The sequence below is a fragment of the Simochromis diagramma genome, unplaced genomic scaffold (assembly GCF_900408965.1).
Source record: "Simochromis diagramma unplaced genomic scaffold, fSimDia1.1 OVJJ01000020.1, whole genome shotgun sequence".
Lineage (NCBI taxonomy): Eukaryota > Metazoa > Chordata > Actinopteri > Cichliformes > Cichlidae > Simochromis > Simochromis diagramma.
This window is the reverse complement of record NW_024387482.1, coordinates 63,455-91,306: the sequence shown is the minus strand read 5'-3', so window position 1 is coordinate 91,306 and position 27,852 is coordinate 63,455. Positions and strand designations below refer to the sequence as shown.

Sequence of the window (27,852 nt, the reverse complement as noted above, 5' to 3'; positions counted from 1 at the left end):
GGCTGTTGTGGCTGCCTTTGCGGCTCTTTTCCTTCCAGAGAGTTTTAAGAAACCTCTTCCTGAAACTATTAAACAAATGCAAAGACGAGAAAGGTAAGCTACTTTCATTCACAGTTTATTTTACTTTCTATGAAGTAATAAAGGCAATTGTAATTTTACATTCTTATACCAAGTTCTTTAAACATGGTACACAGTATGCAGAAAAGTATGTTGTCAGGCGAGTATCTGTCATTTAGGGAGTTAGTGAAAGTGACTGAGTAGAAGTGAAGTAGAAGTTTCAGGGTGACTCTAAATGTATCATCATGTTCAATTTAACTTTAAATGTTGGGTATGTAAATTTAAAAATCATTGACTATCACTGACTATCATTGACCTGAACACGACAGGAAGGTTAAGAAGTGAGATTGCTATTTATTTCCAAGTGAACTTTACTGCCACCAAGTGGCCAAATGTTTTGTTTTGGGGTTTTTTTTGCAGATTGAATGAAAGCCCTTAGCCAATAGTACAAAAAATAAGTGTTCACATCTTATAAGTAATAATGATAATGAAGTTTATCGCTGAAAATAAACTCGTGTTTGTCTTTCCTCTTTAAAACAGGATGAAGTGCCCATGTCTTACTAGAAATATGACGCCTGTACCTGTGGTCTAGACAGATGTTGTTGTTGTTTACAGTCTTTTATATTTACATTTTGTTTGGCTTTGTTGTCTGTTAAATGACTGAAAGCTGTATTAATATAAATAGTCTCATAACAAAGATAAACCTATAATTTTCTTTTTTTGTCTTATTTTGATTTTTTATTAAAACAATTTACAGTATTCTTTTACATTAACTTGCAAATGTTCATTTGATACTTAAAGTTACAAAAGCTTCATTAAACTACATGATCACATTCATCTTGTCTGCGCATTTATTTAAGGCATCAGCTAGATATGATAATCTTCATGTAAACAAACCAATAAATCCTCAATAGATGGTTAATAAATGTGTCTTGCACAAGTTGGAAGTTTTCCCATATTTCTTGGAAACCTATTATGCAAGTGATGGTCAAAGATTATCTTTCAACATCTGAGCATTTTCTTATTGCCTTTGTAATCTATAACCCAGTGGTGACTATAAAAGTCAAATTTGGAGTTGACACCTTTAAGAATGCACACTACATAAAACTCTGCAGAGTTTCTGGAGTCCTCACTTTCAGAGTAGCACTTGTTTATTTATGCAACTTTTTCTTTAAAGAGTATTTTTTACTTTCACAATAGATCAAGAAGTGATTTAAAAGACAGAATTCCAAGAGTATGCAGGATTATGATGAAGTCACAGCATTTCTTGGTCATTGGGGACATTTCCAGCAAAGTGTTTTCTTCCTACTTTGTGCCAGCGTGTTCCAAATGGATTTGGTTCTTTTTCCCTCATCTTCCTGACTGACATTCCCAGACACCACTGCCTGGTTCCTGATATTAACTTGACAGAAGACTGGCATCAAGCTATCATTCCAATGGAGGTAAAGAAGTATATTAATTAAAAGAAACAAGAAGAGCTGCATGTAATCTTTACAACACCAATACAGATAAGTTGTGTCAGTGTTGCAATCAAATCGTCTAAATCTAATATTTTCTTCAAGGTATTTAATGTATTTAGTCTGAAATGTCAGTATGAAATTTGAGTTGGGAATTACATAACCACAAGACCAAGAAAAACTTCACATAAAGCAAAAATTTAGGTGAAAAAGAAATAGTATTTTCACTCTGCAGCTTTGATACACAAACTGGAACATCATTATAAAAGTCTGGCTTGTGCAAGATAACTTCTCGACAATGCGTTCTGTAACTAAGTCGTTATGACAGATGAGTCATGATAACAAAATTTGAATCATTTAAGGTGGGGTGAAATCTGCTTTGGATTTGTATGACAGTCAGTGGCAAAGGAAATGCTGCATGGCTGGAAGGAATGATAGTTCCCACTAAAAGTCTGTGAATGTCACTCAGTCATTCAGCCAGCACAGCATAAACGAAAGCTACATTTGAAATAGCTTCCTTCTTTAGAAACAGAGTTAGTCAAATGCAATACCAGCCCAATACCAACACTTTAAAAGGCATATACAGTAACACACAATTATATATTATTTATAATCACACTCAGACCCATTTAATGGGCAGGACAGTTAAAGCGAATTCACAATTACCTACTTTTTTTCTAAGACAACATGTTGTATGTTTGAATTAAATGTTAATGTTGGAGGATGTGCAAATGTTTAAATGTGTGTGTCTGATATTTACTTTAATGATCATATTTGCAGCTTTGTAGATGTATTTTCTTTGCATTCTGCAAAGTCAGCTTTAGCTTTAAGCTCAATAAAGTAGAATGGCCATATTTTATGATAGGGTATATATTTATATGTGTGAAGGGGTATTATGAGCACTAAGTGGTCAAAATAATGTCATGGTTTGGGGTTTTATGGTTTTGGACTTTGCATTCTTGTTTATTTTTAACCATTCTTTATTTTAGCTTTAGTTTTGAGTTGTGTTTTTTAGAGTTCTTACAGGTTTTAAGATTATCTTTACAAGAGTAATGCCTCTGTGTCTAATCTTTAGTTGTTGAAACTTTGTGATCTTGTTTCTGTTGGTTTTTTGAATTTGTATTGTGATCGCTTGTGTTTTACTTTGATCTGGCCTTTCCAGTGTACCCCTGTCTCTTTTAGGTAATTCCCCCCTAGGTTACTTCCTGTTTTATTTTGAAAGTATTTTGTTTCTTGTTTAGTTTCGTTTTTTTCCTCTTTAGTCAATAACACTAATTCTTCTGTTATCCAGTTCTACATTTGTTTGTTTGTTTCTGTTTGCTTGCTTTTTTGTTTGTTTTGTTGTTGTTGCAGTTACTTTAGATTTGTTTTTTTCTTTCTTTCTAGAGCATGCTATTTCCTTTAGTATGGTATTCAACACAATTTCACAGAAAAGTAAATAAATTAATGCATTTATTTACCTGCAAGATGGTGAATGGGAAGCTGGAGCTGAGCAGATGTCGGAGATACAGGCTGGATGTGGTCAAAATCTTTCAGCTCAGGGATATATTCCAGGCCAGGATGTTAATCTTACTAACCTGGAGCAAGAGGGGTGTGTTGATGGGTGGAGCTATAGCAAAGACATCTATAAATCCACTATAGTCTCTGAGGTAACTGTGTAATACAGAAGATATTTGAACAATGATTGACAATTGAAAATTAAGATCTGACCAGGCATAAACAGCACCTGAAGTCTTTGTATTGTTCTATTCAATTTTTATGCCTGGACGTTTCAGTTTGACCTGGTGTGCAGTGAAGAGTGGAAGCAGCCGTTTACTTCCACAGTTTACTTCATGGGAGTTTTAGTTGGATCCTTTTTTTCAGGACAGCTGTCACAGGTAAAGTTAAAATACTTGTTTCCCCCTTTTAAGCACAAACTGTATATGATCTTTTAAATTCTTTCTAGCTATCATTACATATTAATACTTTATAATATGGCTTCCTGTAATTAGAATTAATTTCAATTTATTTTATTTGAAATTAAAATGTACTTATATTTACCTACAAATACTTAAAGTTAGGTACACTAGAATAAGTACAATTCTTACAAACAGTAATAACTAATGTAATTTTACAAAATACAATTTAATTTTGTGGAAAAACAAACAATATTTATTTATTGTTTATTTCTTTTTTTTTTTCCTGCAAAACCACAACTTGTTATCGCCTTATTCTAGTGTACATACATTTAAGAATGTAAGTCAATGTAATTCTTAAAAATATATATATTTTTTAAATATTTTAATTATTATAATTTCAAATAAAATGTGTTTAAATTCCATTTAATTACAGGCGAATTAGACTCTTATATAGTTAATAGTTTCAGGCCGTATTATAAAGTGTTTTTAATTTCTACAATTGCTCTCTTTAGCATGTAATAAAAGTCCTCATTACATTTTTACTTTATTGCAGAGTATATTGCTATTACCAATAAACACCAAGTATACTTTTTAATAAATACTTTATAATAAATACTTTATGATACGCAGTATGTCTTATTTGTTTTTTTACACTTATTTCATCTTTTGACTTTTCGCTGTAGATTTGGAAGAAAGCCAGTTCTGTTTCTGACCATGGCACTTCAGACCTTTTCACTTTTGTTCAGATCTTCTCATCATCTTGGACAGTGTTCTGCATCCTCCTGTTCATCAGTGGTTTGGGACAAATCTCTAACTATGTTTCTGCTTTTGTGCTCGGTAAAGGCATATTTTTGGTTCTTTGGTTACTGCAACAATGTGTCCAATAACCTCCATTACCTCAAAACTTCTGTTGGCTTTCTCTGTGTGTGCAGGCACTGAAATCTTCACTGGCAATGTGCGGGTCCTTTTCTCATCCATGGGTGTATGTCTTGCCTTTGCCTTTGGCTTTATGATGCTTCCTCTCTTTGCCTACTTTTTAAGGGACTGGATATATCTCCTGTTAGGTATATCTCTCCCTGGCCTTCTCTACCTTCCTCTTTGGTGGTAGGTTGTTCTTGAAAAAAATAAAGCTGCGTTTGTGTTAAGTTTATCTTCTCATGAATTCATTAGACAGGGTGGGCCATTTATATGGATACACTGTAATAACATGGGAATGGTTGGTGATATTAAAGTCCTGTTTCTGGCATATTAGTATATGTGAGGGGACAAACTCCTCAAGATGGGTGGTGACCATGGTGGCCATTTAGAAGTTGGCCATCTTGGATACAACTTTTGTTTTTTCAATAGGAAGAGGGCCATGTGACACATCAAACTTATTGGTAATGTCACAAGAAAAACAATGGTGTGCTTGGTTTCAACATAAATTTATTCTTTCATGAGTTATTTACAAGTTTCTCTTTGTTCACAGCCATTGACATGTCAATGGCTGTGGGTCCATTCTTCATTATGGTAACCTCAAGGCCACTGGATATTTGAAATTGCTACATGATGATGTGTTTCCCTCTTTATGCACTGAAGCTGGCACGTTCCCTGAGTTTTTCCAGCAAGATGGTGCACCACCACATTATGGGTGCCAGGGCCGAGCATTCCTAGATGAACAGTTTCCTGGAAAGTGGATTGGTCATCGTGGGCCAGTTGAATGGCCCCCAAGGTCTCCCGATCTGACCCCCTTAGACTTTTATCTTTGGGGTCATCTGAAGGCAATTGTCTATGGTGTGAAGATACGAGATGTGCAGCACCTGAAACTACGGACAATGGGCAGCACATTGAACAAATTTTATAAGTGGTCAGAAACTTGTAAATAACTCATGAAAGAATAAAGTTACGTTGAAACCAACACACCATTGTTTTTCTTGTGACATTACCAATAAGGTTGATGTGTCACATGGCCCTCTTCATATTGAAAAAACAAAATTTGTATCCAAGATGGCCGACTTCTAAATGGCCACCGTGGTCACCACCCATCTTGAGGAGTTTGCCCCCTCACATATACTAATGTGCCACAAACAGGACTTTAATATCACCAACCATTCCCATGTTATTGTGGTGTATCCATATAAATGGCCCACCCTGTACAGTATATAACTTCTGGCCAAGCATCAAAGAGAGTAATAAGCAATACTATAACTTCTGTTCCACCGGATCCAGGCTAAATCTTTTTGTTTCTTTGTGTTGAATACTGATGCAGGTTAATCCCAGAGTCTCCTCGGTGGCTGCTTTCACAGGGAAGAGTGGAGGAAGCAGAGAACATAGTGAAATATGCTGCCAAGAAGAACAAAGTAGAGGCTCCACAGGTCATCTTTGATGATTACGATTCACCAGTAAGTTGGCTTTGAATTAAATCATTCAGGCACGTAAAGAGAATCTGAGGAAGACACATAAATATCTCTCGCACTACGCACGACAATACCCAAATGATCAGAAATATTACTTTTACCAAAAAAGGGATAGAACCCTGGAGCAACAGATATTGCCATATGTACAGCTGCTGAGACTGGGATTTTGTGTCTTTTAGGCAAATAAGACTCAGGCTAATGAACGTCACAGTATCTTCAGCCTGCTAAGGACTGCAAACATCAGAAACACATCGATCATTCTCTGCCTTGTGTGGTGAGTAGTAATTCAAAGCACTTATATTTTGGGGATGAATAGAATATGCCTGTGTATCGCTGAATTCCCATAAATGATGAGAGAACAGGAAAAAAGACAGTTTTGTTTAGAAGAGCAATTTTTTGCTCTAAGCCATATTTATTCACATTATATTTTTACAAGCACTTGCAGCACCATCACCCACTGCAGGCCCATAATCACCAGAGAGCTGGCTGCACTGGCCTTGCAGACACATAATTCCTGCTGGTTTGGCACTCAGTGAACACAACTAGCAGTATTCACTGGTGACAAGCGTTTGAAGGTCCTTTTCAATGCAATCCCAATAGTCTCCCAGAAAAGCTCCTTACTGGTAAGTCACTGGGAAGAGTTGGAGTGTAATGCATTGTAACGTAACTGATAGGTTTGTAGCTTGAACCTATTCGCTGGAACGTTGAAGACAATATAATTACACAGCAAAAGCATTGAACACCAAGTAGGCAAAGTTCTTCGTGTTACTCATGCATGAGGGAGACCTGCCTGGAGTCAAGTGTCGTTCCACCACTTGACCCCCGTCAGACTCTCGGCCGCCCCCCCGTAACACTGCTCTTTTATTGAGGTTACATGAATATGTATAGGTTCATTAACATATGACGTCTACATACAAACAAAGAGTACCGTGTGTGTGTGTGTGGGGGGGGGTCTGACCCCATAATAACTTCCCTAACCTAACAACACATTACAGAGATGTGATTATTGATTTTGGTAGTGAGAAGTGGTGCGTAGTAATATGATTAATAACAAAAACATCACTTTCAATTGCATGAATAGATAATATAAACCCCTACTGCTAATTCCAAGCAGATTCCTTTTCAGATTGCTACCATGTTTTATTTGACATATGTTTACAGGTTCACTCTAAGTACTGGCTACTTTGGCTTATCCCTAAATACATCTCGACTCCATGCCGATCCATTTATCAGCTGTTTCATCTCAGCAGCCGTGGAGGTTCCAGCATACATTACCAGCTGGCTGGCTTTGCAATACTTTCCACGACGACTCGCTGTCATAAGCATCTTGCTCCTTGGAGGAGTATCACTGTATTTCATTCAAGTTGTGCCTCATGGTAAGCAGAAAAAATGCACCATATTGTGTCCATAGGAGTGTCAGAGGTTTTATTTATTTATTTATATGTCTGAGGTTTTTTTCAGACAAATCTTATCTCAAATACCGACATTAGAAGTAGGTACTGAAGCAAATTAGTATATAGCCTTATACAAATCTTTAATTTTTTTTTCCCTTCAGGTCTATCATATCTGTCTATTACTCTAGAGATGGTGGGAAAATTTGGTATTACCACCGGTACTGCCCTGATGTTTGTATATACAGCAGAACTGTTCCCAACAGTACTCAGGAATACTGCAACAGGAATGTGTACTACTGTATCCAGAGTGGGAAGCTGTATTGCACCATTTTTGTTAAAGCTGAGTGAGTGAAGGAATGTTTCTCAAATCTTCATAAATAAGCATTTTATCAAGTATATCTAGTGGTCTGTATAGACTACAAATTCCCACACTACATTGCGTTGCATAAACACAAGGCCAAGGCCTTTCTCCAATCCTAATTGCTCCCTGTCTTTGTGCAGGTCAGTACTTTAAATATCTGCCTTATATTACACTGGGGACTCTTGCTGTTGTGTCTGCCTTCACTACTGTGTTCCTACCAGAGAGTTTCGGACGGCCTTTGCCTCAAACTATTGAACAGATGCATAAAAGAGAAAGGTGAGATCAGCTGGAAGAACATATGTAATATTTTTGAATGTGAAACTTGTCATAAAAACTTGACCTCAGACCTCAGACTTGTGATAACGTAGTAACTCTGCAACTACAAAAATTGACTCTTAGTTTAAGTGTCTTAAAAGCACCAAAATAGCAATAACTAATTTGGCAGTAAACACAAAGATGGTGACACTTTTACAGACGTCCTTTCTGCAAAAACTAAACTGTGTTTTCTTTGTCTTTTGTCCCGCACAGAATGAAATGTCCCTTCATTACTAGAAAAGGACACTCAAAACACGTGAAGATTTTTGAAAGTCGACTATGATTGTTTCCAACACTGATGACTCACGAATATATTGTTTTTACTTCCTGTGTCTCACTGCTATGTTTTTGCTGTTCTTTGCATTGGAGTCAGTAATAACATGGTAATAAAGTTGAAGAAAACGAAGTAATTACACAATTTGAATCCAGACGATGTTGTTTTAACAGTGTGTATGACTGAAGGTAAACTTAATGTAACCAATATTTTTGGAGCAGCAGCTTGAATGTCCTTGTTGGTTAGCAGAACAGGCTGTCAGCAATTTTGCTATGTAATTTGGTTAATCTTGAAACATAAAGCATTATTTTATTACATGTTTGCATTTGTTTAATATGCAATATTTTCAATAGGGCACATTTGAAAAACTCAGAATTACTTTATGAACAATTTTCTGTAACTGAAGTCATAATTTGTGAAGAATTAGTGAATTTGCTGTTGTGTGTAAAGAGTGAGTACTGAAATAATGATTTAGTAATGACAGAAAATCTATCTCTTCTACCTACCCTTTCTTCATTTATTATGCTACAGCCACAGAAAGCACAACTGTGATTGGAAACTGCAGCATGAACAAAGTTACTGCAACCATGTGCAATAAACTTCATTTCACTTCATTTAAATGGTTGATTTAACCCTTTCATGCATGAATTATAACAACCTCAATCAGGTTTTTTTCTTAAATATTTATATTCATCATCATGAATGAATGAATAATGAAACACGTCATACATCTATAGTAACATTAAACATCCAGTGGGTGCCAGGGTATGGAGTGACACATCAGTGTCCAATGTAGTGGTTTATGTGCAAGTATACCATCAACACTGACACAAATACAAGAAAACAGCCTTTGAATAGCTGTCCACTGTAGTGACAACTATGCATGAAAGGGTTAAAGACCAGGAACCATTCACATTCAATTGCCTTCAAAGCCACCTTGGTGCATCAGGATGGTGAAATAACAAAAATAAAACAGAGCCAGTCTATTACTTTGTTATTATTTGGTGAATGAATGGGGTTCCTAAATTAGACAGCAATTATTTTCAAACCTTCACCAGTTCGCCTCTGTCAGTGCGCCCCAGGGCAGCTGTGGCTACAGTGTAGCTTGCCATCGCCAGTGTGTGAATGTGTGTGTGAATGGGTGAATGACTGAATGTAGTGTGAAGCACTTTGGGGTCCTTAGGGACTAGAAAAGCGCTATACAAATGCAGGCCATTTAGTTCATCTGAGAAGGACTGCAGTCAGTCTGAGTCAGATGGTGATTGTTCATGACAGGTTGGCTTGTAGGCCAGCTGTGCATTCACCTTACTCTTGAAAGTGGCCCCCCAAAGGCTAAAGGCTGGCTGACACAGCTACTTGTAGTCAGTTCCCAAATATATAAAAAAAAAAAAAAAGAAATCAGTGCAATCACCAGAAAACCAAACATGTTTCCTAGTCACAATCAAATTGCTGCCCTATTTTTACTCTAGTGCACAGGTGTCAAACTCCAGGCCTCAAGGGCCGGTGTCCTGCAGGTTTTAGATGTGTCCTTGATCCAACACAGCTGATTTAAATGGCTAAATTAACTCCTCAACATGTCTTGCAGTTCTCCAGAGGCCTGGTAATGAACTAATCTTTTGATTCAGGTTTGTTGACCCAGGGTGATATCTAAAACCTGCAGGACACCAGCCCTTGAGGCCTGAAGTTCGACACCCCAGCTCTAGTGTGACTGAGTAATTAGTTAGCCTATAGAACACAGATGTCGAACTCCAGGCCTCGAGGGCCGGTGTCCTGCAGGTTTTAGATGTGTCCTTGATCCAAGACAGCTGATTTAAATGGCTAAATTACCTCCTCAACATGTCTTGAAGTTCTCCAGAAGCCTGTTAATGAACTAATCATTTGATTCAGGTGTGTTGACCCTGGGTGAGATCTAAAACCTCCAGGACACCGGCCCTCGAGGCCTGGAGTTTGACACCCCTGCTATAGAACTTCTTCTGACATGCAGCACCATGTAATTGGTTGCATCTGATTAACAGCTGAATCCAAAGAAAACATTATTTTTATTACATTAGATTATAATGGTTACTTGTTTGTGTGTTTGTTTTTACAAGTCCCCCTTAAGTTGTGGCCTTGAGCTGATCTACTATTTTCTACTATCAATCTACTACTAGCCGATCTACTTCCTGGTGTCTTATCATCACAATCAGAATTACTTTGTGGTATCTGGGTATTTTATGGCATACTCATGTATGACGTCATTCAGAGTGGCAGATCATGGTCAGATCATGGTTCATGGTAAGCAATTAATGAATAAACCTTCCATTAAAAATGCATTAAATGCATTATGTATTCCCACTATATTCTAAGCAAATTACTGAATTTCTACAAACTTTCTGCAAGTTACTCTTTCAAGTTTCCTACTGTACATCCTAATGTTGTCAAATTGGTGGTGAGTATAAGCTTCCTTTTATAATATTTTTTTTGCTATAATTTAAAAAATATTTCCAGTTTTGTAAGGAAATTACCTCTCTGGTCCCCTTGAACTGATATAATTTTATACATCCAGTGACAACACAGCAATAATTTTACCTACGTCCTTAAAGAGGTCACTTAGTGGAAACGAGTACACAATCTCTGCTCATCCAGTGATTCGAATCAAGTCAGATTTTCACTTTTCTCCTTGTTTATGTAGTCTTTCATTCAGGAGCATTTTCCTCTTCTCTCATGTGTGTGAGAGTATAAGGCTTTCTCTGACAGCATCTACAGAGAAGGAAGCAAAAATAAAGTCATAATCAAGCATTTTCTGTTGATTTTCTGTCCTGGACTAAAGAGGAAGTAGAAACACTTGTCAAACAATTATCTGATTCCCACTATATGTTTTAATATCTGTTATATGGGATTGGCTGACCATACTGGGCGAATCTGGGTAAATTTCCGAGTTACTAAATGATAGCGACACCAAAATAAAATATTGTAAACTATGGTACAATTGTTTTGGTTATCAGTTCAGTATATTGCATACACTCACTGTCCACTTCAATAGGTTCAACTGCTCATGAACACATATATCTAAGCAACTCAGTGCATTTAGACATATAGACATGGTCAAGATGACAGCAAAGCACAGTCAGTCTTTTATGCAGTGAGCTTTTTATCATAGTTTTTTTTTTTTTACCTTTATCTGATTAAACACAATTGTAGCTATGACAAATATATTGAGATATATTACATGACGATAATCCCTGATACTAACTGCATGTAGGCAAGATGCAGGGCAGATGAGGGTGTTTTCAATATATGCAAATAGACATTACTTATTAAACAAGCAAGAATCTAATCTTTGCACATTCAGTTTAGCTGTTGAGAAAAATAATCAAAGGGCAAATGTATTTGAGCTTGTGAACTAAAACACACCAAAAATTAACAGAGTTGGGTAAAAGAGTAATCTTTCAAATTTAAGCAAACACATTTTTTGAAAAAAAAAATAATGATATAAAATTGTGATACAAGAAAAAAGAAATTTAAACTTTATGTTTAAAACTATTAAAAATCGAAAGATTGGCCCCTCTTTATAACACCGGAAAGTAAAACTACCAAACTACAACAATTGTGAATTTAAACTACACTGAAAAAATAGCAAATAATCTTTTTACCTAATCTCACTCTATAATGAAACTCTTTCTTTACCCGGGAAAGTGCTGCATGTGATCAATGGTCTCAGGCAAAGGCATTCCAAAGCTCTCAGGCAGCAGGAGACTCAGCAACCCTGCTAAGGCTGTAAGGCTTCCCATAAGGATGTAAGGCAGTGAAACGGAATAGCTTCCTGTGGCAACATATCAAAGGAAGTTAAGAAAGTGAAAAGCAACCTTGCCTACAATGGTTACAAAAAAAAAATCCCTTAAATGCTAAGAAACTTGTAAATTTTAACTGAAGGCTGTTGTTTCCTTTCTGATTGCTAATCAAGTCTTCTCTTATAGTTCAGCTGGTGGTATTTCTTGTTGTTTAGTTCTAGTTGGGACATTTCTAAGTTGCTATGTTCTCCTTGGACGTGTGTGGTCTGGTTTCCTTGAGGAGTTAGTTTAACTCCAAACTTCAAAATGCCAAGTTATCTGACTCTGAACGTCTAAATGTTCAAGCCCTGTGACAGAGTATTCACTAAAATAGATGAAAAGAAATGCATAAACACATCTTCATTTAACGAGAAACTAAGAATAAGCTAGATGTAATAGCAGGATGCTTAGCATATGTTCTCCTCACTTTAAATGTGTTTCTTTTTCATCCTTATGACCAGTGATTAACACAACTTTAAAGAGAGGACAGAAGATCCTTACTTAAGTAAATGAAGAACGGAGCAGTAATGCTTCCTATTCTGGAGGCCATAGAACAGGCACCGAGAGCTGTATTTCTCAGCACAGTTGGGTAGATCTCAGCTGTGAAGGCGTAGACCAAAGAATACGCTGTCGTCACTGCAAACTTCCCTATCATCTCCAGTGCTATTGCCAAAGAGAACAGATCTACAGGGAAAAACAATTGCTCGAGGTTTGATGTAAGTTATTTGTTCAAACAGCGGTATAGTTTTGCAAAAGATTGAAAATGACTGTACTTAATCAATAAATGAGAACAACACTCAAAATAGAACATGTGAACATAATATATAATGATATAAAAAAAAACTAGTTAAAGATTGCCAGAAATTACAGCTATAATAAATCAGTTTTGAACAAAACATTTAAGTGCCATACGTGTTGGAATAAGCTGAATGAGTAGCAGAAACAGCCCTCCCATGGACAATGATGAGGACAAAGTCAGCCGTCTGGAACACCAGCGAAACATAGTCCATGACAAAATGTAGGCTGGTATCTCCACCAGAGCTGACAGGAAACAGTTGAAGTGCACATTCCCATGAAGGTTTGCCGTGTTCAGGGAAACAGCAAAGTAGGCAATGGTCAAGGTGTTCCTGTAAGGATATAAAGTGTCCTTTTTGTATCCTTATTCTGTACATCTCAATAGTATGGCACTACAAAGTAGTCAGAAAGATAACGAAACATTGTATCAACAACAGACTTTAGTTTTTTGGTGGTTTGACACTGTAGATGTTGTGATGGCAACATCTACAAAACCTCCACTAAAAGTGAGAAGTGGTATAGATGAAGGCTAAATCTAGTATTTTAGGTGGTGTAACATAAGTTTGTCATAGCTTTGTAGAGCTTCATAATGTTTTAAGAACATCCATTTTAGAATTTTGTTTAACTTTTAAAAGTGCAGATAAACACAGTTAGTGAGTGTCCAAGTGGTTCCTTCAAGTGCTGAAAAACAAAGCCAAGATGAAATTTTCTAGGGTCAGTTGATAATGGCATCAAAAGCCCTGAAGTACTTTACTACTGAAGCGTAGAGCTGCCAGCCAGGCAAAAAATAAAATAAAATAAATAGAGCTATATCACGTTATAATGTGAAAGGTTTATTTTTCTAACGATACTTTTCATGTTTGTACAATATCCTATAAAGTATTACAATATACATAATTATCACGTTATAACAAAAACCTTTCACGTTCGTACAATATAAATATTATATTGTGAAAACGTTATATTATGTATGTTGTAATAATGTGATATTATGTTGTTCAACGTGAAAAGTATTTTACTAATGTGATAGTATATTGTACAAACATGAAAAGTATATTGTTAGAACAATAAACTTCTCACGTTATAACATGATATAGCTCTATTTTCTTTTGCCTGGGTGGCTGCTCTTCGCTTCCGTACTTTACAGTTTTTATGCCTAGAAAGAAACAAAATAAACCTAGAGCTATTTTTTCCTTTTATATTAATAAGGGACTTAGTTTTATTTTTGTCTTTTTTCAAAAGTTGCCTTAAGCCTCAAAGTTATGGCAGATAAGGAACATGGTTACACTGAGTGAGCGGCATAGACAGTTTTAAGATGGCTGCAGCTACTGCAACTTCATCCATTGATTTCTGAAGAATGGAGGTGTAGCTCTCTTCACGACAACACAGACACAGGTCGGTTCTTTGAAACGGGCGTTTATTACTTGGGCCTTCTCTCCTCAGCTTCACCATCACCAGTACGCCGATACGCCAATACGCCGTGAGAACTGGTCAGAGAGTGATATTATACCCCTCATGTCAAACTGACAGGTCATGAATTATCATGAGCTCCGGAAGTAATTACTTCCGGAGCTCCGGAAGTAGGAAGTAATTAAGTAATAAAAATATTTCATAAAAATATGATATTCATAAAAAATATGATATTCATAAAAATATGATATTCATAAAAATAATGATTATTTAGAACGTTTCTTATATATCAAATATAGTCATTCTTTTATTTCTTTCAAGCAATTAAATTTTTTTTATTTTTTTATGCTCAAAAAACGCCATCTGGTGGCGGGTCAGTGTGTGTGTGTGTGTGCGCGCGCCCGCGCGCGCCCGAGGCTGTGTGTCTGGGCGCGCGGGGGCGCGCCTGTGTCTCCGGACCGTGCTCTCTCGGGGCTCCGTGCTCATGTGTTTAAAAAATCTATTAAACCATATAACATTGTTTACGTTAAACTTGTGCTTTTGTAACGTTCAGTATGGCCACAACTACAGGCTGCATGCCTTGGGGGAAAACTTTATTTCGATTTATCTGCATTTGTAGATTTAGAATAAAACTCATACTCAGAAAAAACTCGCGAATCCCCCTAACCCTAACCCTCCTTAGAAACATAAGCAGGGAAAACTCCTTAAAAAACCCTCCGCGTTTTCTCCAAAAACCCTACAATAACTTGTTAGGGTACCCCCTCTATTCCCAAAACCTTATATTCGATAACAGGGGAAATCCTGAAAAAATCCTTAGTCTTTTTTCTCAAATTCAGCGCCCCGCGGCTCCCTTCATGCTCAGCCAAACAAAGCCAAAACTCCTTTTAAAAAAATTCTCCGCGATTTCTCCAAAACCCTAGAATAACTTGTTAGCTACCCCTCTATTCCCAAAACCTTATATTCGATAACAGGGAAAATCCTTAGTCTTTTTTCTTCAAAAACTTCCCTCTTACTAGCAAGCTCTAAAATTCAACGCACACTCTAAGTTCTACCTCGCTCTTAATCTCCGATCCACAACTTCTTGCAGAGCACAATTTTTTCCTGCTTGTTCGCTCCCAGCTCTGCTCCCGAATGCGATGCTTACCTCGTTTGAAAATTCCCCCCTTAGGCCAACTCCGCCTCACTGCGCCCCGCTGCCAATCACATAACCCTTGCACCGCTCCCTTCGCACCCCGGTTAGCCAATCCGCTCCAGGTCCGATTTTTATGATCTCCCGCTGAGGTTAAGACTGCCGTGGAGCTCCCAGAAGACCTCTGACTTCAGACATATCAATAACTCGCGCCGCTCAGACTGCTTGCGAGTTCGCATATGGAGCGGCCGATTTCAACAGCAACTTGCCTCTCTTTCCGTATCCGCATATCATTCGGTAAGTGTTAATCTTCCTCTCTAACTACATTTTTGCATTTTCCTTTTTACCATTCTGTCAATCCTTTCATTAAAAAAAAAAATATCACAATGGTTTGTAACACGTACAATACACCATCCGTCCATCCATTCGCCTCCACTTATCCTTTTTTCAGGCTCGCGCGGTGCGCTGGAGCCTATCCCACGTACAATACACTTTAAAAAATATATAAGCTCCACTTTTAACTCCTATAAAAGTTTATACATTACATCTCTACATCACCTATCATGGCCTCATCAGGTATCTCATATCATCTTGTTATTGTTATGTTATGCTCCTTTGATATTTTGCTAGTTTGCGTGTTTTAAAACTCTTTTTGTTTTTCTTTATATTTTTTTTAGACCCAGATGTGTTAACCTGATCCCTGCGAAACACCAGCTCTGCGTGGATTTTGACCGCGAGTGACCGGATGTTGTTTCCGGCCTGAGGTTGCCTGAAATGCCGTGAGGCTCGTTTGAAAGATTGCGCCCGAGACCAACTCCGCCTCCAAGGCATGCCTACCTTTAGCTGCCACCAGTGAGATATCAGAGCCGGGCTCCACATATCCAATCAGGAGCACGAGCAAGACAGCTTTTGCAGACTCTCCAGAAATATACAAGTCCTTACCAACTGCTCTGCAACCCAGTGTTTCTGGTCCCCTCACTAACATCGCTTTTTGAGATATTTTTTATTAACCACCAAAAAAGCAATTTTACCCCACAGTACAGAAGACTGCATCTGGATCTGAGGGCAGCAGCGGGGACAAATGATTGTAATGAAGCGACGGACATTTCATGGCTGGTCTTAGATAATCGTGAGTTATTATGTCATATGGTGATAAGTACATAGTTTTGCAAGAGGCATACAAGCACTGTGGAAAAAATGATCGTGTTTAAGTCCTCTAAAACTGTTTTTGTGAGCACTTTGCTCCCTATGTTATGCTTTAACAAATGTGATACATGTAATGTGATCATCAAAGAACATGGATTTTTTTTTAACTTTATTCTTATGCTTTTAAAGTATGTCAGATTATCATTAAAACACTTTTTGTATGTTATAATGTTTTTCTTACACCATGTGTAATTTTTATAGACACCTTATTCATTGTATCAATGTGTAATTATGTATCTTTGATAAATAAATAAAATATTTAATCTTGTATTTGTGTACTTTCTGGTGATTCAATAAAAAATGAGTCACATATCGCTCTGATAAACACAGATGGCTGAAAGAAATGTTTGATGGAACAAAGGAAACAAGTGTCTTGCTGCTAAACTTAAGTCACCATGGTTTAAATGAGAAAATGCCACTAGGAAACTAGCAGCCCTCTTTATGTAAAACATGAAAAACTCCATATCAGTGATATCTACAAAGGTGTACTCATTTCTTTGTTATGGTACTTTACTGTTCCAATGAAACAAAAAGAAAATCTCATTTTAAAGTACATTTTTCGGCCATGCTGACCTATTTTCAGGGGCAAGAATGTTGATGTTAGACTGTGTTTTAAATCAGGTTGTGATCTTAAACTAACTATCACAGCACTGATTTTACTGGTTTCAGTTGTAATCTCAATTAGAATCCCAATTTGGCTTTTCTCCAGTCAGTGTTATGGTGAAATTTAACTTGTTCTTTTGTGTAATTGCACATGGCCCAGCAAAGGACCCCTTAGTAAGCTGTACAGCATAAGTTTTCAATTCACTTTTGTCAGAAAACTTCACAGTATGAGAAGTTACAGCACATTTTCTCCAAACGTGTGCTTCTTTTTTCAGCCAGCGTGCTTTTAGAGCATCTACATTAGCTCATGTAGTAAAAGTACAATCAGTAAGTGTACTTTAACATTTGAGATTCCGAGTCACTCTTGCTTAGATCATGTGAACTATATCATGAACCTTTTTTTGTATAATGCAATCAAACCTGTTCAAATCAGTTTATTTTCAATTTATTTGAACTAATCTAGAGACAAGCAAGTCCTTTTTAGCTTCTGTTATGCATTTACCTCTCACACCTTAATCTAGATGTTAGTGTTCTCAGAGTTAACATGTCTCATGTTGCCATGTTGTATTTCTAATACCCAGCCTCAGTGTTCGCCCTGTTGACCCTCAAATCCAAACACCAATGATCTAGATATTCACAAAATTCATCAGGAGATTCTTAAGGTCTTAAGTTTTGTTGTTTTTATGTTTTACATTAAAAAAAACTTCACATTTTTTATATTTTTAAACGAAAGTGACATGCAAGGATATTTTTCTTTAGTGATGTTGCTTCAGCAATCTCAAATACTAATTATTCTGGGAATTTTTATGGTCAGACTATGTGATTTTCCAAATGTGTGTGTGTGTGTGGAGTAAAATGACCTTCTTCTTATGATGTTGTCACCGTGAATCATTCAGGATTAACAACACAAATTGTATCGATAGCAGAAACAGTCTTATAACTTATAATTCTCAGACGTTACCGCTAGTTTTACAAACCCAGTCTTCTTCAGCTCTGTTTATGTAGCTTTTATGAAACTGATTTTCCATAGTACAAGTAGAATTTAATTTTTCTTTGCTCTCCAGTATAAATGCAATAATTTGCAGGCTTTTTACTGAAACTCTCACAATGCAACACTCAATGCTCAGAGCTTCATATATCAACAGCTCTGAAAATATCTTCTTTTTTAAAGTAATGTAGGACAGGATCTCTCACTCTCTGTGTCTCAAAAAAACCCAACTAAACTGGCAATCACCACTAAACAAATGGAAGTAGTTTATGGCTTTTTTATCAGCTGCATTTCTTTCATTTATGTATTGATCACATTGTTTATTGGTAATGCTTTTAGGTCACTGTTTTAGCATGTCTGCCTCACACCCCATTTAAACAGTTTGACAGATAGTGGGGTCTGGTAAGGAAGTTGGGGGGAAGCAGACAACTCCACAGGAAGAGTCTTTTTGTCTTTTCTTCCACTGTAAAAGATAGCAAGGCAGTGTGAAACTTTCTTTGCGGGAAAGACAAAGGGTGTGAAAACAGCTGTGTACTGCCTTCTTTCCTGTAGGAGGTATTTAACTGAGAGCCATGCTCAGTGAGAGACTCTGCTCACCCTCTGCCCCAGCGATGGCAGTCCCTCACCAAGCTTGATTTCTGTTCTTTGTCTTGATTAAAGAATGTTAGCTACCGCTCATCGCTTGTCTGCAGGCTTTATTAAATGGAAAACTTCCACAACAACCTCTAAACAGTGGTTTATGGCTTTTTGTCACCTGCAACACCATGTAACACTTGGATGTTAGATTCTTTTACCAGTCAGTGTTGTTAGCCCCAACCCCCAGGCTCCAGGTGTCTGAGCTCTAACCCTGGCTGCCAAATGTCCCCCTGAGGCCTTTGTGCCTTTAACACCAGACTAAGTTTGTAGTCCTATCTACTAATATTATTTTATTTTTTTTATTATAGCACAAGGTTCAGTTAGGTTACTACTTTGACTTCCTCAATTTGAGCACATTTCTGACCCGATACTTTATCAAGCTTTTACTCGAGTGTTTTTGACACTAGCAGCTGTACTTCTACTTAAGTGAAAATTGCCTGCACTTTTGCCACCTCAGTTGCCACTTTTCTGGAGTTTGTACACTTTTTATATTGAAACGTTCAACTTTTACGTGTTATCCTGGATCACAGTTCTAAACAAGTTAACTTTCTTCACTTCAAAGTAACCCAAAAAAGAAACTATATGTCCAGTTCTCTTTACTCCAAACCTGGTTTAAGGCTATGCTGTTGTTGTGATATGGCCATACAAATAATATTAAGTTTAATTAATCTTAAAAAAATGGCTGCTTCATGGCTACCTGTTCAGAGAATTTGCAGACTTTTGTGGAAACTGTCACAATGTAACACTCTCACTGTCAAAACAGGGTTGATCCATGTTTCTATGAACACTGATTAATATATCAACAGCTCTGAAAATCCTTTTTTTTAAAGTAAAGCAGAACAGGATCTCTGTATCTCTAAAAATCCCAACAAAACTGGCAATCACCTCTAAACAAATGGAAGTAGTTTATGGATCTTTATCACCTGCAACACCATGTAACACCTAGATGTTAGACTCTTTCACCATCACATTTGCAAGGGTTTATGTGTTATCCTTGATCACAGTTCTAAATAAGTTAACTTTCTTGACATAAAAGTAGCCCAAAGAAGCCAAATATATGTCCAGTTCTTTTTTACTCCAAACCTACTGATCGGAAAACATTATGTGATGCTGGAAGTTTTCATCCTATCCACCTGCAAAACAAGTTTACCTGTAAGCCAACACATTAGACTTAAGCAAATTTGTGAAATTCCTGAACAATGTGCTTTGTGGAGTAGCAGTAGTACTAGAACTAGTGCTAGTAGTCCTAGTATTCTGCAGCAACCAGGCTTCAAGAGTGATCACTCTTCTGGCTTTCAAATGGTGAAAACATGTCACAGTCTTAATTGCAAATCAGAAATGTTGGTAAATTTAAAAAGGAATTTAAACGTCAGCTTTGACATAGACACAGACTTTATTAATGCCACACTCAGGAAATTCACATGTTACACATGATTTAGCTCACCTGCTAAATCCCCAGAGCAATAACCCCATCAGCATCATTAGCCTGAGTGTTGATCCTCCAGGTGAGCGAGTGGAGTTGAGTGTGTGTGTGTGTGTGTGTGTGATCAGAGGTGAAGCTGCTTTCTACAAAGTCTCATCAACAACATCTTTAGAAACAAACATCAACAACCAGGAAGAGTCTAAAAGCACTAAATATGAAACAGACCATTTACCATCCCCAACACTGAGCTCCTGCACAGTCAGATGGAGTGAAACATAAGGTCCCAGTGGTGTTCTGTTGGATTTAGCAGGTGAGCGTTGTTGCCAGTCAAAACCTTTTTGGAAACTCTTTACAAGTATCAATGTAATTATTTGTTTTACAAACAAATGTAATGGTTTATATACCTGAAATAAAAACTTTTTTTTTGGGAAACCCCGTTACAATCAAATAAAACTTTCTTGGAAAAGCATTGCAAGAATCAATCGCGTTATTTGTTTTACCCCATTCAAATCTATTGGTTTCATTACATCAGATTAAATAGTTTGCGGAAAAACCGTTACATCAAATAAAACTTTTTTGGAAAAACTTTACAAGAATCAATGTAATTATTTGTTTTACTTGAATCAAATGTAATGGTTTATATACCTGAAATAAAACTTTTTTTTTGGAAACCCGTTACATCAAATAAAACTTTTTTGGAAAAACTTTACAAGAATCAATGTAATTATTTGTTTTACTTGAATCAATGTAATGGTTTATATACCTGAAATAAAACCCTGTACATGAAGTAAAGGTTTTTGATCTTGTAAGTTCTGGGCTTTAATATTTTCAGCTGATAAAGTGAACTTCATACAAACTCTGTGTTAGAAAAATCAAACTGTGTCTCGTGCGGGTGTATTGTGACTGCTCCATCACAATGTATAATTTGACTTGTGAGGTACACACAACAAGGCCAACAAGAAAAAGTGAATTAGAGATTCATTACAAAATACAAAAAATAAAAATAAATAGTGCACAAATTTAAAACAAGCAAAACACCTATGCAAGAGTAACTACTAATGATTTACAAATACTTGTCATATACAACCAATACACTCAGAGAATTTTACCATATCAGTATAAAGCTCTCTGTAATCCTGGACAGTTCATGAAATTAATTTAAAATTAAATCTGCACTTCAGTTAACTATTCTTTTTAACAAACAGGTTTATGTCTTAGATCTACGGATACAGCCTAAAACACTCTGCTTGTTGTGTGTACCTCACAAGTCAAATTATACATTGTGATGGAGCAGTCACAATACACCCGCACGAGACACAGTTGATTTTTCTAACACAGAGTTTGTATGAAGTTCACTTTATCAGCTGAAAATATTAAAGCCAGAACTTACAAGATCAAAAACCTTTTACTTCATGTACAGGGTTTTATTTCAGGTATATAAACCATTACATTTGATTCAAGTAAAACAAATAATTACATTGATTCTTGTAAAGTTTTTTCCAAAAAAGTTTTATTTGATGTAACGGGTTTCCAAAAAAAAAGTTTTATTCAGGTATATAAACCATTACATTTGATTCAAGTAAAACAAATAATTACATTGATTCTTGTAAAGTTTTTCCAAAAAAGTTTTATTTGATGTAACGGTTTTCCGCAAACTATTTAATCTGATGTAATGAAACCAATAGATTTGAATGGGGTAAAACAAATAACGCGATTGATTCTTGCAATGCTTTTCCAAGAAAGTTTTATTTGATGTAACGGGTTTTCCAAAAAAAAAGTTTTATTTCAGGTATATAAACCATTACATTTGTTTGTAAAACAAATAATTACATTGATACTTGTAAAGAGTTTCCAAAAAGGTTTTGACTGGCAACAACGCTCACCTGCTAAATCCAACAGAACACCACTGGGACCTTATGTTTCACTCCATCTGACTGTGCAGGAGCTCAGTGTTGGGTATGGTAAATGGTCTGTTTCATATTTAGTGCTTTTAGACTCTTCCTGGTTGTTGATGTTTGTTTCTAAAGATGTTGTTGATGAGACTTTGCAGAAAGCAGCTTCACCTCTGATCACACACACACACACACACACACACACTCAACTCCACTCACTCACCTGGAGGATCAACACTCAGGCTAATGATGCTGATGGGGTTATTGCTCTGGGGATTTAGCAGGTGAGCTAAATCATGTGTAACATGTGAATTTCCTGAGTGTGGCATTAATAAAGTCTGTGTCTATGTCAAAGCTGACGTTTAAATTCCTTTTTAAATTTACCAACATTTCTGATTTGCAATTAAGACTGTGACATGTTTTCACCATTTGAAAGCCAGAAGAGTGATCACTCTTGAAGCCTGGTTGCTGCAGAATACTAGGACTACTAGCACTAGTTCTAGTACTACTGCTACTCCACAAAGCATATTGTTCAGGAATTTCACAAATTTGCTTACGTCTAATGTGTTGGCTTACAGGTAAACTTGTTTTGCAGGTGGATAGGATGAAAACTTCCAGCATCACATAATGTTTTCCGATCAGTAGGTTTGGAGTAAAAAAGAACTGGACATATATTTGGCTTCTTTGGGCTACTTTTATGTCAAGAAAGTTAACTTATTTAGAACTGTGATCAAGGATAACACATAAACCCTTGCAAATGTGATGGTAAAAGAGTCTAACATCTAGGTGTTACATGGTGTTGCAGGTGATAAAGATCCATAAACTACTTCCATTTGTTTAGAGGTGATTGCCAGTTTTGTTGGGATTTTTAGAGATACAGAGATCCTGTTCTGCTTTACTTTAAAAAAAAGGATTTTCAGAGCTGTTGATATATTAATCAGTGTTCATAGAAACATGGATCAACCCTGTTTTGACAGTGAGAGTGTTACATTGTGACAGTTTCCATAAAAGTCTGCAAATTCTCTGAACAGGTAGCCATGAAGCAGCCATTTTTTTTAAGATTAATTAAACTTAATATTATTTGTATGGCCATATCACAACAACAGCATAGCCTTAAACCAGGTTTGGAGTAAAGAGAACTGGACATATAGTTTCTTTTTTGGGTTACTTTGAAGTGAAGAAAGGTAACTTGTTTAGAACTGTGATCAAGGATAACACGTAAAACGTTGAACGTTTCAATATAAAAAGTGTACAAACTCCAGAAAAGTGGCAACTGAGGTGGCAAAAGTGCAGGCAATTTTTACTTACGTAGAAGTACAGCTGCTAGTGTCAAAAACACTCGAGTAAAAGCTTGATAAAGTATCGGGTCAGAAATGTGCTCAAATTGAGGAAGTCAAAGTAGTAACCTAACTGAACCTTGTGCTATAATAAAAAATAAAATAATATTAGTAGATAGGACTACAAACTTAGTCTGGTGGTAAAGGCACAAAGGCCTCAGGGGGACATTTGGCAGCCAGAGCTCAGACACCTGGAGCCTGGGGGTTGGGGCTAACAACACTGACTGGTAAAAGAATCTAACATCCAAGTGTTACATGGTGTTGCAGGTGACAAAAAGCCATAAACCACTGTTTAGAGGTTGTTGTGGAAGTTTTCCGTTTAATAAAGCCTGCAGACAAGCGATGAGCGGTAGCTAACATTCTTTAATCAAGACAAAGAACAGAAATCGAGCTTGGTGAGGGACTGCCATCGCTGGGGCAGAGGGTGAGCAGAGTCTCTCACTGAGCATGGCTCTCAGTTAAATACCTCCTACAGGAAAGAAGGCAGTACACAGCTGTTTCACACCTTTCCCCCAAAGAAAGTTTCACACTGCCTTGCTATCTTTTACAGTGGAGAAAAGACAAAAAGACTCTTCCTGTGGAGTTGTCTGCTTCCCCCCAACTTCCTTACCAGACCCCACTATCTGTCAAACTGTGTAAATGGAGTGTGAGGCAGACATGCTAAAACAGTGACCTAAAAGCATTACCAATAAACAATGTGATCAATACATAAATGAAAGAAATGCAGCTGATAAAAAAGCCATAAACTACTTCCATTTGTTTAGTGGTGATTGCCAGCTTGGTTGGGTTTTTTTGAGACACAGAGAGTGAGAGATCCTGTCCTACATTACTTTAAAAAAGAAGATATTTTCAGAGCTGTTGATATATGAAGCTCTGAGCATTGAGTGTTGCATTGTGAGAGTTTCAGTAAAAAGCCTGCAAATTATTGCATTTATACTGGAGAGCAAAGAAAAATGAAATTCTACTTGTACTATGGAAAATCAGTTTCATAAAAGCTACATAAACAGAGCTGAAGAAGACTGCGTTTGTAAAACTAACGTCTGAGAATTATAAGTTATAAGACTGTTTCTGCTATCGATACAATTTGTGTTGTTAATCCTGAATGATTCACGGTGACAACATCATAAGAAGAAGGTCATTTTACTCCACACACACACACACATTTGGAAAATCACATAGTTTGACCATAAAAATTCCCAGAATAATTAGTATTTGAGATTGCTGAAGCAACATCACTAAAGAAAAATATCCTTGCATGTCACTTTCGTTTAAAAATATAAAAAATGTGAAGTTTTTTTATGTAAAACATAAAAACAACAAAACTTAAGACCTTAAGAATCTCCTGATGAATTTTGTGAATATCTAGATCATTGGTGTTTGGATTTGAGGGTGAACAGGGCGAACACTGAGGCTGGGTATTAGAAATACAACATGGCAACATGAGACATGTTAACTCTGAGAACACTAACATCTAGATTAAGGTGTGAGAGGTAAATGCATAACAGAAGCTAAAAAGGACTTGCTTGTCTCTAGATTAGTTCAAATAAATTGAAAATAAACTGATTTGAACAGGTTTGATGCATTATACAAAAAAAGGTTCATGATATAGTTCACATGATCTAAGCAAGAGTCACTCGGAATCTCAAATGTTAAAGTACACTTACTGACTGTACTTTTACTACATGAGCTAATGTAGATGCTCTAAAAGCACGCTGGCTGAAAAAGAAGCACACGTTTGGAGAAACTGTGCTGTAACTTCTCATACTGTGAAGTTTTCTGACAAAAGTGAATTGAAAACTTATGCTGTACAGCTTACTAAGGGGTCCTGTGATGGGCCATGTGCAACTACACAAAAGAACAAGTTAAATTTCACCATAACACTGACTGGAGAAAAGCCAAATTGGGATTCTAATTGAGATTACAACTGAAATCAGTAAAATCAGTGCTGTGATAGTTAGTTTAAGATCACAACCTGATTTAAAACACAGTCTAACATCAACATTCTTGCCCCTGAAAATAGGTCAGCATGGCCGAAAAATGTACTTTAAAATGAGATTTTCTTTTTGTTTCATTGGAACAGTAAAGTACCATAACAAAGAAATGAGTACACCTTTGTAGATATCACTGATATGGAGTTTTTCATGTTTTACATAAAGAGGGCTGCTAGTTTCCTAGTGGCATTTTCTCATTTAAACCATGGTGACTTAAGTTTAGCAGCAAGACACTTGTTTCCTTTGTTCCATCAAACATTTCTTTCAGCCATCTGTGTTTATCAGAGCGATATGTGACTCATTTTTTATTGAATCACCAGGAAGTACACAAATACAAGATTAGATATTTTATTTATTTATCAAAGATACATAATTACACATTGATACAATGAACAAGGTGTTTATAAAAATTACACATGGTGTAAGAAAAACATAATAACATACAAAAAAGTGTTTTATGATAATCTGACATACTTTAAAAGCATAAGCATAAAAGTTAAAAAAAGCATGTTCTTTGATGATCACATTACATGTATCATATTTTTAAAGCATAACATAGGGAGCAAAGTGCTCACAAAAACAGTTTTACAGGACTTAAACACGATCATTTTTTCCACAGTGCTTGTATGCCTCTTGCAAAACGATGTACTTTTCACGATAAGACACAATAACTCAGGATTATCTAAGACCAGCCATGAAATGTCCGTCGCTTCATTACAATCATTTGTCCCCGCTGCTGCCCTCAGATCCAGATGCAGTCTTCTGTACTGGGGGGTAAAATGGCTCTTTTGGTGGTTCATGAAAAATATCTCAAAAAGCGATTCATGTTTGTGGCAGTGTAACAGGCTCATCAGCAGATCAGAATCATTTTCTGATCACATGAACACATTTCACCCAGCAGATAATCAATATGTCACTGAAAGCATGCTTTAAAAGACTCAGTGAAAATGCTTCCAACTGGTTTTAGACTGAACTCTGGACATAACCTGCTCCTGACAGTTTGAGCTTATATTCTCTCGACTGCAGCTGTTTGAGATTGTGAACCAGCTTTGTAGTACAGAAAAGTCAACCCTGAAATAGCCTGAATGAGCAACATTCTCTGGAGGTCAAACCTTTAGTAGTTTAAAAATAAGGTTTTAACAACGAATCATTAAAGATCAGCTAAGCAGGTAAGACATGCTTGCATAGATGGGACCTGTTTTATAGAAAATCATCACTAAACTTTGAGGAAGTAATGGAAGATTTCAAGGATTAAATCATCTGTTATTGCTTCTGCTGTAAATACTTTCTGAGTAATATGTCATGGTCCTGAGTCTGACGACTCAGTGTTTTGTGTTTCTTTATATCATCCTATGTTTATTCTGTTATGTCTTTTGTTTGGCTTTGCTATGTGTTTGGCTTTTGTTTATGCCTGCCTGTGTTCCCTCTGTCTGTCCACGGCGTCTGCCGAGTCCTGCATTTTGGCTCCTTTCTCCCTGCCTGCACACAGCCATGACAAAATACTAATTTGATGTTTCCTGTGCATTCATTTCAACATGTGATTCTTTGTTTTCTGAGCCCTAAACCAATAAATAAATTAGACTTTAACTTGTCCCTGTGCTTTATTCACTGACATCTCATCTACTTTATTGATCTGATTGCTACCATTTAGCCCTCTTGGTTAGCTGACAGTAAAATTGATTTATTAGCAAATATCTTGATAAAATGGAAACCCGTGCTCATGTGTAAAAGGGACCATGACGTCTCACATAAACTTCAGATGAGGTTTTTGCAGGTTTTACCAAATCTCAGCAAACATGTCCAGTTGGCGACTTTAAAGAAACTGAGGAAGCCTGAAGGATGATTTCCTGAGAAAAACTACAAAACCATAGATATTCTCTTCATTCTGGGGCGTCTGAGACAGATAATATTCCTCATAAATTAAAGGACACGTATCCTCAAACCCATTAAGGGTACTGAAATATTCCATCATATTCAAAAATGAATTAAAAATCCTTCTTTATAGTTGATGTCCAACTTTCAACACATGCTTCCTCTAGGGCACCTACTGTACCTCTGGGGCAGGTTTCATCTCAGTCCGCTGTAATATTTATCAAAAATTAAAGAAAGGCTGTGTGCCTTTCACAGTGACACTAAAAAACAGAACTCAGGCACATCAGGGAATAATCCAAAAGGTGGTTTTATTAAACTAAAACAACATACAAAATGTCCCTAACGGTAAATGGACTGGTTCTTTTATAGCGCTTTTCTACTTTTCTGAGCACTCAAAGCGCTTTACACAACTTGTGAATTCACCCATTCACGCCAGCACATTTTTAATGTAACATTCACACTCCGATGGACGCATCGGAGAGCAATTTGGGGTTAGCATCTTGCCCAAGAATATTTGGCATGCAGACTGGGGAAGCCAGGAATCAAATCACCAACCTTCCGATCAGTAGATGACCTGCTCTACCACCTGAGCTACAGCTAACCCATACT

The 27,852-nt window shown here is 36.8% G+C and overlaps 1 protein-coding gene, 2 long non-coding RNA genes and 1 pseudogene across 3 annotated transcripts; 3 read left to right on the top strand and 1 right to left on the bottom strand.

Moving 5' to 3' along the window:
* On the top strand, positions 1–894 carry LOC120724477. The gene is made up of 2 exons (XR_005693929.1): positions 1–93; positions 598–894. It is a non-coding gene; the product is annotated as an uncharacterized LOC120724477 (long non-coding RNA).
* A 279-nt stretch (positions 895–1,173) lies between these two features.
* Positions 1,174–9,138, top strand: LOC120724476 (annotated as a pseudogene).
* A 1,680-nt stretch (positions 9,139–10,818) lies between these two features.
* Positions 10,819–13,274, bottom strand: LOC120724471 (solute carrier family 22 member 5-like). Its single transcript, XM_040016663.1, has 4 exons — positions 12,874–13,274; positions 12,463–12,645; positions 11,819–11,954; positions 10,819–10,891 (listed from the first exon to the last, which is right to left on the bottom strand). The coding sequence occupies exons 1-4, from the start codon at positions 12,962–12,964 to the stop codon at positions 10,828–10,830; spliced, it is 474 nt and encodes a 157-aa protein (XP_039872597.1). The 5' UTR covers positions 12,965–13,274; the 3' UTR covers positions 10,819–10,827.
* Positions 13,275–14,832: 1,558 nt separating this feature from the next.
* Positions 14,833–16,557, top strand: LOC120724472. The gene is made up of 2 exons (XR_005693926.1): positions 14,833–15,592; positions 15,973–16,557. It is a non-coding gene; the product is annotated as an uncharacterized LOC120724472 (long non-coding RNA).
* The last annotated feature ends 11,295 nt before the right edge of the window (positions 16,558–27,852 follow it).